The following is an 11,857-nucleotide window of genomic DNA, read 5'->3' as shown; positions in this document are numbered from 1 at the left end:
AGTAACTGTCCAAATTTTTTTTTTAAAGTCCTGATATCTCATTACCCTAGCTCTACATGTAAAAATAATAACCCCTAACCTCCTGTTCACTACATTAAGTCAGAGGTATTAACAATATTACCCTATATGGTACTATGGAATGGATGGATGTGGCCCTCTAGAACAAAAAATATGTATGTCTAATCATAAATTGGGCTGTTGTTCAACAGAGGCACTTACTGTGTAGATGTTCTAAGAAAAAGTTTTTTTTTCCCCATTTTAGTACAGTGAGTTTAAAAAAATAAAAAAATACTACAATACCAATCATTTGTTTCTGTTTCTATGGTTTCAAACAGAAAAAAGGATGTATAATTTTAGTTGTATAATTTTAGTTGGTACCTCAAACACCTACGTACTCTGTACGTAGTACAGAGTACGTAGGATAACAAAATACCCGATAGCGAAGGTTTTTTTTTTATTTTTTTTCTTCTTCCAAAGTTGAAAACCCATTGATGGATTGGTCTTCTGTTCAGTTATGTCTCGGTACTGACGGGTGGCCAAAGCTCTCAAAGCCCCATGAGGTGTGTGTGTTAAATAAGACAAAAAATGTAAACCATTTCTATGTTCACATTAAATACAGATAAATATTGGTAATATTGATCAAACCAGAGAAACTCTTGTTTGCAATTTTCAATCTATGCTACACAAAAGAAGCAATTGCTGTTTTGGGTGGAATCATATACCGTAGTTGTTGGTTAGTACTGCAATGACAGGAATCTTGATCACAGTCTGCTTTGTCATTAAGTGTATTGACAACTAACCTGTCAGCATTATGCAAAAGTTACATGCAGCTGTAAACGAGGACTAAGCTTTTGCAAAGTGCATCGCCCTGATTGGCCGGTCTTATTTATAGGAGATAAGGCATGCTGCCTAGGGAGGAACAAAGAGGTTCCCACGGACATGAGGTGATGTGTCACTGCTGTTGTCTTGGTGTGGTATTTGCAAGTGTTGACGTGGCTTGGCCTCAAAGTCATAGCAATGACTCATTTTTCCAAGCACAGGATTGCTCATCCACTGATGAACTTTTGTTAACTACACAAAAACATTTGTGTACATTAAAGTTATAATGCAAAAAACATGTATATACAAACAACTGAAGTCATTAGTCACTACTTGATACTCATTAAAGCAGGGGGTTTGCAGGAGTTGAAGTTTCAGCTCACCAACTTCTCCATTTATTATGAAGAACCAACCCCAAGGCGCTTCGTTAGGGAAAGGAGCTTGGTTTACTCTTTATAATGCAGTTAGATCAGTGAGAAGTCTAGTTACACATCGAGCCATCTGTTACATAGGGCTAACTTGGCCCTTCACGCTGGAGAAGCTCACTGGGGTTGGCCCTTCTCGATGCATTGCGAAGGAGCACAAAACAGCAAACTGCCACTTAATGGAACAAACCCCACCGAACAGACTTCTGCCCAATGCCACAAATGTTGCCATTCATGGAGATAGTGGTACAGGCAGTGCACATGCCAATTCATCTCCATCCTTTTAAGAGACCCCTGCCATCTTCTGCAACGGGAATGTTTAGGCCGATTTCAGTTGTGGGACACCTTAAATTCCATCACTCTCTAGTACCACAAATACTAGACCTGCTTGCTTCTATCAATTGAAGTCTACCCACGATTTCTTTTAAAAGCATATTTTTCTTGTTTTATTTGTAGTTGCCTACGCCTAGTTAAAAATAGACCATACATTTGGTACATTTTTGAGCGTCCTTACACACAAAGTACAGTGTGGTATATAGTATTCAAGGTCAGCAGTTTATATTGGGCTAAGATCAACATACACAAACTGCTACTATGCAGCAGTCTAATAAAACATTATATATTAGAACAGCACAATCATTTTGTAAATGTATTTTTAATCTGATACTATTAACAAAAACGGTGGGTGTTGGCTTTTAAGTAGTTTGCAATTGTGTCAGAGCTGGTTTCTGCTTAAAGCACACAAGCTAATGCTATTTACCTCATTGATGCACGTAGAAGACGTAATAAAGAGTAAGCGTCCCTAAGCAATAAAATTACTTTTTACCTGCCTAATTATTATCGTGTGTGATGGGTGTGATGAAAGGTCTTTGTCCAGCAACACACACAGTCATACACGTCTCCAGGTCTCCGGTGCCTATCCTGAGAAAAATAATACTGTTGGGCGCCTGCACGGCTCCCATGGTTGAGCTGCAGCCAATTCCTGGTTCCCATTAACCAACAGTTTAGGTTCCACAACACTGTACCTAAAACGCGGTGTGTAGAAGCTTTGCGGTTTCATCTCGCTGACTTCGCTTTACTTTAAGTCGTTCTCGAAACAAAGTTTACCTTCATAATGTCGAGGGAATCTATGGAGCTGAAACTACTCCAACTGTAGGGGATAAAATCCAAAGAGTCTTTGTTGCAGCTGCTAAATACATATATATATATATATGAAGGGGGGAAAAAACGCTTCTAGATTGTTAGCTTATTTGAACAAGGTCCTGTTTTTGTGATCTATAACTTATTTCCTATTTTGCCCATAGCGCAGAATACGATGCAGCTAATTAAATAATAAAATACATGTGCAGATGCCTTGCACATACACACTCCCATAAAGGGTCACATATAAACAGCAATTCTAGTGCACTGCGGTAAAAATAGTGCATTTAGAATTACCATTCCATTGGGTTAGTATTCAAACTGAAGGAAATTGGTCTAGATGCAAATTCTTGTTCTTGAGTAGAACATTGGCTGAGAGATAGAGTACAGAGAGTTGTTATAAATGGTAAATCTTCAAACTGGACAAAAGTGGTAAGTGGTGTCCCTCAGGGTTCTGTTCTGGGACCAATTTTATTCAACATATTTATAAATGACCTGACAATAGGCGTTGAAAGTCATGCTTCTGTGTTTGCAGATACCAAACTAGGTAAAGTAATACAGTGCGAGCAGGAAATTATCAATTTGCGGATTAAAAATATAATTTTGCCTCTGTATAAATCAATGGTAAGGCCACACCTTGAATATGCTGTGCAATTTTGGGCACCTTTTCTAAAGAAGGATATTATAGCACTGGAAAAGGTGCAGAGATGGGCTACAAAATTAATAAAAGGAATGGAGCACTGTAGTCATTAAGAAAGGTTAACAAATTTAAATCTGTTTAAGTCTAGAAAAACGGCGCCTCAGAGGGGATATGATAGCGTTATATAAATATATTTTTGGGGCCAATACAAACCATTGTGTGGAAATCTGTTCATAAATAGGACTATGCATAGGACACGTGGTCATGCGTTTAGACTGGAAGAAAGGAGATTTAGACTAGGGCAGAGGAAAGGTTTTTTTTACAGTAAGGACAATAAGGATGTGGAATTCTCTGCCTGCAGAGGTAGTTTTATCAGAGTCTGTACAGACGTTTAAACTGCAACTGGATGGATACCTGGAAAAACATAATATTCAGGCATATAATCTTTAATTATGGGGAAACAGCTTATTGATCCAAGGAGAAATCTGAGTGCCATTTTGGGTCAAGAAGGATTTTTTTCCCTGGTTAGTGCAAAATTGGAAAGAGCCAAACTGGGGTTTTTTGCCTTCTTTTGAATCAACAGCAACAAATTAACAGATATAGAAAAGGCTGAACTTGATGGACACGTCTTTTTTTCAGCCTATATAACTATGTAACTATGGTTGCCATGGTGTTTGCACTAAAACTACCTTTTCTGCAGACCCATTTATCCATCTTAAAACGGACAGTCTAATGTCCCTGGCACCCCTACTACTGGAACTATATGCATTATAGCGCACATGATGGCTGGAGTGTCCTTTGTACAGAAGGTGCTGAAAGCTGAGCAAGGCTGCAGTTTGGAAAAGGTTTCCTTCAACTTTTTTTGCACAGAAGCTGGGAAGTCTGCACTGGCAGATGCTGTTGGCACCCAGACAGCATTGCTCAACAGGGAGTCCCAGCCAACACTCTGGTGCCCAGAATAAAACAAAAACATGGGTGAAGTCAGAGGCAAGGACCTTATGGGCACTGGCAAGAGGCAGTGTTTACAATCAGCTTTCTGCAGTACATGGTGTTCTCACACCACCTCCCACACAGTGAACTGCACATCCTTAACTGACCAGTATCTGCCCTGGTCCTAAACCGCGCTGATGTAATTGCCTTTTAGGATTAGTTATATTAAGAAGCTCAGAAAATATGATTTATATGGCAGTTAGAAATCATGCATAGTAAAATAACTATTTTGGGAACTGTAATGTAATTTTTACTGTTTATTAGTTGCATTTGAAATATTCAGTTCACTCCTGGATCTCTCCGATGCGTACTATATGGAAACAAACTATAAAGATTACAGCAGCCAAAGAAATTCTCAAAACAGCAGGAAGAATATACTAGCTCCTATGGTGATAAAGTGTTTAGTAGGTTAGCTAATAGCTTTAGGGCTGTAAGTTACCTTATTGAGCGGCCCTTGTATATGCATGGAAGGATTCTGCAGAATTCCCATATCCATTTGCCCCATCCCTAAAGCCACTTGGATTGCAGTGAATGTGTTTAGCTGAACACATCTCCTGCTATAAGTGCCCACTAGATACACTCACTGCCAGTCAGCTGCAAAAACAGACCTACAGGAGTTCCAGAGTGGAGTCGAACATCCCTCCCCATGTGCAGAAAGCTCTCTCAGATTTAAATGGGAACCTGTTCCCGACACCGACTTGCTGTTTCAAACAATCGTCTGTACAAAAACAGGATCACTAAAGCATCGCCCAGGAGCTGCAGCTTCTCCTGAAAGTAAGCCTCTGTCTCTTACATGTTCAAGAATGCATATTAACGTATGACATTGATCATGAGGATAGAGGCAAAGACAAAAAAATACTTTTTACCTGCCTACTTATTATTATTATGGTGCGATGAAAGGTCTTTGTACACACACACACACACACACACACACACACACGTTCCACGTTAATCACATCTGTTCGGACAATCACAAATACGCCCGTAGTCAAACAAGAGTTCAGAAATCATGAACAGAAAAAGAGACACAACAAAAGCAATAGTTCCCATACAGTACGGTATGTGTACAGTATCTTAGCTATTCAGTCAAAAGTTACACTACAGTATCCCATATAGCTTTGCTAAGTACCTGTATATAATGGTGTTGGCACAACATGCAGATCACAACCTATTTCTCATCAGGGACATTAAGCGACACATAACCGTATATAAATCTGTGCGGGGAAACTGTGCTTGGAATCAAGATATTAAATTGCTAAAAATCAAACATTTATTAAATCTGTAGCATTATGTTCACTTTTATTAGTTTCTCAGTCACTGGCCTGGAAATCCAAGCATTAGAATTTTCCACATAAAGTTAAATTATAAACTGATGCTTTTCTTAAAGTTGTTTTTGAAACCAAGGCTCACTTTGGTTTTCTCGCAGGAAACTCTTTTCTTCCCTTTCCACCAAATCCACGAATATTTTGGATCTTCTGCAACTGTCCTTCAATGGTGCGCATAATGTCCATATCCTCTGGAATGTGTACATAACGTACATTACGTCCTGTAATAAAAATGTCCTCAAGGTCTGTCTCCTTCCCTCGTCTGTCTTTGTAGGTGACCATGGCCAATCGGATGTTCATGAAAGCATCCACATTGGTGACAGTACCTGTGGCTGAACTTTCATCCCGTAGGTCAACAGTGGTGGCACGTCCCTGAAGTCCCTGAAGAAGAATGATCAAGCTGTTTTCAGATATTGTCCTCTCCTTCACAGAGTGAGAAACCTCCATGTTCACAACCACAAATACGATAAGAATATGAACTCGTCAACCTAGTAACAGAAAATACAAAACATTTTGGAGTTTAAGACTTAGTTTTTACTAAATTAATAGTTGATGATTTGCAATATGCATTTTACTTTTAGTATGCATACCACCGCAGACTCTTTCACTAAAAGTGAAAAAGTGCAGAAGTAAAAAACAAAAACACCCAAAAACCGAGCGCAGATTATCTCGATAGACTCATACTTTGATCTCTTAACCACTTGAGTCCCCTGTGGGTGTATCTGTATGCCCTAAAGGGCATTCAATAAAGCCCTTTGGACGTACAGGTACGTCCTGGCTTTCTCGCAGCTGCAGGGACATCTTGCTGGCCTCCCACTAACGGATCATCTGAAACGGCTGCCGGTAAGCTGTTACTTGAATGGCCAATTAGGCATTTCCTTGTGGGAGACATCACTGCTGACATCAACCAGAAGGTCAGCAGAGGACAGGATATCTACTGCAGGGATGTCTGACTGTTCCCCCTCCTGTCAGATCACATGCATTCCAGCCCCCAATCACAGCCTGATCAGTGCAGGGGGATCACAGGGAAGAGTGAGAAAATGTTTCTCCCATTCTCACGTGTCTCAAATGTAAAAAAAATTCATAAGAAACATAGAATAAAATGAGCTAAGTTATATCATTGTGACATCACTGACATTACACCACATTCAAGCGGTCCCTAGAGGGATCTCTATCCATGCTGCACCGATAACAGCGCAGGAAAAAAAACCCTTACATCCCATTTCCCTAGCTCTTCATGTAAAATGTATAACCCCCCCACATCCACTACCCCCAAACCCATTAAGCCATAACTATTAAAATGAATACCCTATAGGGTACTATGTAGGAAGGATGGATGTGGCCCTCTAGGCCCTCCCCAACCTTTTTGGCACCAGGGACTGGTTTTGTGCAAATTATTTTTCCACGGGCCAGGGTGTGTTGGTTTTGATTCAAGTGCATTACATTTATTGTGCATTTTACTTCTATTATTATTATTAATATATTTATTATTTATAATACTCTACTTCCATTCTCTCACTCATTCTCACTCTTTATTTCAATATCCTTACTACCCCCTTCTCACTATCTACCCCCTCTCCCCCTTTGAAGTTCACTTACCGTCCAGGAGTCCTACAGGGGGAGCACGAGGCCTCTGTCTCCCTGCTCTGCCGCGGAGCGCACTGCTTCACTGCTGAGCGCTGGAATATGACATCATATTCTAGCGCTCAGCATGAAATGGTGGCACCGCGAACAAGCTAGAAGCCTCGCGGAGGAGACGCCGAGCGGTTGCTGAAAACTTCATGAGCGACCACTCTGCGTCCCTCTCTCTCCTCCACGCTGGGAAATAAATAAATAAAAGACGGCGTTTGAAGCCACTGACTCCGGGACATGTGGTCACCCTATCGTACGGCCCAGTTACTTATAGGCCACGGACCAGTACCGGTCTGTGGCCCGGTGGTTGGGGACCCCTGCTCTAGAACATAAAAAAACGTGGGGTATGTCCAAAATTAGGGGATGTTTCCGGATGTAAATTTTGTCATTGTTCAACATGTTTCCATGGTTTCAAATGAAAGCCCTATTTGTTCGGGTAGGGTGGGGGGGTGTGTAGTTATCAAACACAGAAATGGGGACTCTTACTTAAACCCACATATAGATTATGGTGAAAATGGCAAAAAAAGCCCTCAGGTAAGGTACCAAAATCACTTGCACTTAACAGGTTAAATGCGGTTTATTTGGACAGGTTCAGGATAAGGTGTTGAAATGTCACCTAGCCCTTGGTATAGCCGAAAAAAGTACTTAGTTTTGCAAAGCCAAAGTGGAGCATGTTTGATTATGTAATAAACTTACTGATATACGGTATATCCCACATTTTCTTCCTCTCCTGCTTGCACAAAAAAAAAAATGGCAGCATAATTAACCGGTTAAAACTGATATTCCACGCCATCATAAAAAGTGTGCCAGATGATGAAGAAGTTTACACTGCTACCTGGCGGTCCACGACGCAGGGGACCTTCATTCACCATCCCCGTGCCAGATGTCCCACAGGATGATTGTGCAAGACTTTACAATAACCACTTTGCCCCATTTACAAGGAATGCTGCTGATGGGTCATGTTTTCCATGATTTTTAAAAGTCCTACTTCCACTGAACAAGACAGTGTATAATTTGTGTGGGTTCATCAAATATGGGAATCATGGTTTACAATGACAAAAACTCTGGTACCGGAAGGGGCAGTATTATTTCTGTGCGCTCACAAACTCGCTGGTATTGCTATGAACTTGAGCTACAGCCACTCACTGGTATGGCAAGATATGTGCTTTTGTTCACTGCCGGCTTCAGTATTAAAAAGGGAAGGGAGAAAAATACAAATAAATGCATGCACACAGCTAAATACACTGGAGTCCATGCAAGCATGGATTGTTTTAAGATCTGTTGCACAAGCTGGCGAGTCTCAGCAGTAAGCACGCAATAAAAGGACTTCCGGGTCCATGTTATCAGGACAGGAAAAACCTTATACTCCGGTATGCTTGCCGTCTTCTATACAGAAACTTTCATGGGTACAATTCACAATGACATAAATGGCCCGAGACTCTAGGGGATTACCACATTCTTTAAGCACCATACATCCCTGGAAAATACAACAAACTCGGTGTATAGAAGACACTATATCGCCTCAGGCTTCCTTACCAATCGTAACGTGGAACTCTTCTCCGTAACTGGACGCAACATAATACAAAGGCGCCAACGCTCTAGTCAAATCATCGTTAACGAATAGCTATGCTCTGTCATGACTGAAATGCATTCTGACCAATCGCAGCTTAAGGCATTTCAGCCATTCACATCAGAGCTTGAGCCCACCAATCAGAGAGGTAGGAAGTTACTCGCTTGTAAACAGGAAGAGGCTCGCAGTGTTGGTAATGTGCTCTCTTTGAATGCTGCGTTATGGGACTATTTAGGCATCTGGTTTATCCGCAATAAAGAAAACCGCTTACTCTACCTATAAAAACAACAACAAAAAAGATGTTAAGTAATCGCAGTGCGAATAGCTATTGAAATACACAGACGTGCATGTATATACTTTCCTTTTTTTTTTTTTTTTTTTTTTTTTTTTTTAAATAACCATGGCTGCCATCGTTCTATTAAAATGTATAACCAGTTTACGCATTATAACGTTAAAAGTTTGGCCATTTTTTTTAGATTTTAATATACCAAATTTGCTCAATAATAAGATGACATCCCAAAATGTGAATGTTAATTTAGGGGAGAAAAACAAAAAGCCTTAATATAAGACTACCCTATAGATAAAAAGTTTTACTAGTAAACATGTAAACTATTTGCCCCCCCCCCGAAATGCCTTATAGCCCATATATGCCACTCTACCTCCCAGATATGCCTAATACCCCCTATATGCAACTGCCTCCCAGATATGCCTTTTAACCCCCTATTCACCACTCTTCTCCCTAGATATGCCTTATACCCCCTATTTGCCACTCTGCCCCTCAGATATCCCCTATACCCCCTATTTGCCACTCTGCCCCCAGATATCCCTTATACCCCCATATGCAACTCTGCCTCCCAGATATGCCTTTTAACCCCCTATTTGCTTTGCATTGACGATGCTTGGCATCTCATGTGCTGTGTAAAGGACGCTCTATGCCAGGAACCGCCTGGTGTTGAGGAGGGAGCAGGTCACAGTCTGTGACTGCCACAGGCTTATCCACAGCCTGCTGAGAGACTACTCTCTCAAGGACAGTCTAGAGCCTGAAGACTAGCCCCATTCTCCTCGGCCCCCTTTACTCTCCCCCTCACCCACCCCAACCACTCCATTCCCCCATTTTCCCAGACTGTTTCCATTAATGTGCTAACCATATGTGCCATATCTGGAATTGTAATTGTACACTGCTTTTACTGTATATTACTGAGCTTTCCATAACTGAAGTCGTATTGTAACGTGTTTTTCCCTGCGCTGCTTCACAGTACTACTTATCGACTGTCTGAACTAACGTAATTTTGTCAAAACAGGCACAAAATCTGTTTTACCCTAAACAGTTTTGTATCAATAAACTTAAATACAGCTGTCCATGAGTGATGATCTGGCTATTGCACCTCTTACCCGAGTTTTGTCTAAAGGCTGTCTAGTACAGCGGGCAATTACTTTCAAGGGATCCATGTATAAAGTGGATATAAAGGCAAAGGTGATAATTGTTAGCCTTATTTGCATGCGTCTACCCAGAATCCCTTGTGGTTGTGGCAGCACCACAAGATTTCTGAGGGAAAAACAAGCCTTCTGGCTTGTCTGGTGTCTGTAGATGAGTGCTTAATAATACTTCTACTACCATATGGTTTGATGGGCTAAATATAATTGTCTGGCTTAAAAAATTTCACAAATAGCACATGGGGCAGGATGACCAGATTTTGAAAAAAACTTTTTTTCATTAGCTTTTGTAGATAAGTTTATTGTTTAAAGGAAATTAGATGATACCATAACAATAGTATCTAAAGAAAGTCCATCTTCTGAAAAAAACAATATAGACCTTGTGTGGGTACACTAAATGGGATAGATGAAAATTACAGCAAATCACTAGCACTGCAAAAGTGTTAAAACAGGCTGGTCTTTAAGGGGTTTATATTTCATCTCACTGATTTCACTACTTTGAATGATCCACCCTTGCTAGTTTATTATGTAGGAAGGCTCAGTTGGCTTTGCAAAATGTATACGTCTATGCCCTTTTAGAATAATAACCCCTTCGGTCCCGGGAGTCTTCAGAACCTGTGGACCAGCTTTATGTCACTATATATATATATATATGTTAAACCATGATTCCCCCTTTCCATAAGGAAGAACCTACATAAATGATACATCCTTTTGTTAAAGATTATAGGGCCTTCTTTAAAACCAGAGAAATACATAAATAATAATTATTAGGGATGATGATGAGATACATTTCATTTCCTGTAGGTGCCACAGCAGGGCTCTCCTGTCTTCAAGTGAACTTCTGGTGGGTGTCAGCACTGATCAGTCATTCCTTGCATGACAGTGTACCGGTGCTTGCGGCGAGCACTGTTACAAACAATCAGTCAGCAGGAAACCCAGTCCTTACAGGCTTCTTGGCTCAGTGTTTTAGGGTGTACCAGTATGTCCTAGGGGGATTTAACGGGTTAAGTTAATAAATAATATATTTTTTAAAAAAAATCAATTTTATGAAAAGAAAAGCAGCTACAGATAAATTAATTTTGTATTTAATGGAAAGGAGTCAGTTGTTACAAATCACAACAATCATATTGATTGGATTAAATAAATTATAATGTAAATAAATAATGTATAACAAGTTTAGGTTTGTGGGTGTCTCTGTTGAAGAAAGTCCTTATTTTTTTGCAGATATAATTAAGTAGGGGAGATGGACACATGGACCAATGTAGCCGTTTCAAAACTTGACTTCAAAGTCTTTTCACAAAACCTACCCTGGTGCACAACACAACCTATGGATTATGATCACATGTATATACTAGGGTGATGAGTTGCCACCTTAAACATGGACATATATGAACAACGGCTATTTCAGGGCTACATTATAATCAGTGCTGCTCTGCATGATATCAAAATGTAACTGTCCCTGGTTTGAAGTTGCATCTGTGCTTGTGAGAAGTTACTGCACTAGTGTACCACAACTTTTCGCCATTACTTGCAATTAATAAACCTTCATTAACTAGCCTTATCGGTAACCCTGAGTTTTCTTCCTTCAGCTCAGCGTGAGTGCACAAGCTTCTGTTGTCATACATCTTCTTCTGTCTTCTGCTTGTCCCTGTGTGTTCAGCTTCTGGGCACACTTGCTTTATAGTTTGGAGAAAAGCTGGAGAAGCTGTCCCCGTGACTCCAGTCTTTTGCGTAAGTACCCTAAGAGGCCCAAATATTGCTGACAGATCCACAAAGAGACCCCTCCTCTGTTCCTCCAATCAGGGGAGGAGGTGTGCACAGAAGCTCTGACCTTTGTGGAAGTGCGCCAGGAGGCAAAACTGAACACACAGGGACAAGTGGG

At 40.6% G+C, this 11,857-nt stretch overlaps 1 protein-coding gene across 1 annotated transcript; it reads right to left on the bottom strand.

Annotated features, from left to right (window-relative positions):
* Positions 1–5,261: 5,261 nt before the first annotated feature.
* LSM10 (LSM10, U7 small nuclear RNA associated) lies at positions 5,262–8,635 on the bottom strand. Its single transcript, XM_053457181.1, has 2 exons — positions 8,508–8,635; positions 5,262–5,827 (listed from the first exon to the last, which is right to left on the bottom strand). Exon 2 carries the CDS (start codon positions 5,784–5,786, stop codon positions 5,421–5,423), a length of 366 nt encoding a protein of 121 aa, XP_053313156.1. The 5' UTR covers positions 5,787–5,827; positions 8,508–8,635; the 3' UTR covers positions 5,262–5,420.
* Positions 8,636–11,857: the final 3,222 nt, after the last annotated feature.

Source organism: Spea bombifrons, chromosome 2, assembly GCF_027358695.1.
Source record: "Spea bombifrons isolate aSpeBom1 chromosome 2, aSpeBom1.2.pri, whole genome shotgun sequence".
Lineage (NCBI taxonomy): Eukaryota > Metazoa > Chordata > Amphibia > Anura > Pelobatidae > Spea > Spea bombifrons.
This window is presented reverse-complemented; position numbering and strand designations above follow the sequence as displayed.

Coding starts and splice junctions, on each gene's coding strand:
- LSM10 (XM_053457181.1), bottom strand. CDS start 5,786: ATGGAGGTTTCTCACTCTGTGAAGGAGAGGACAATATCTGAAAACAGC.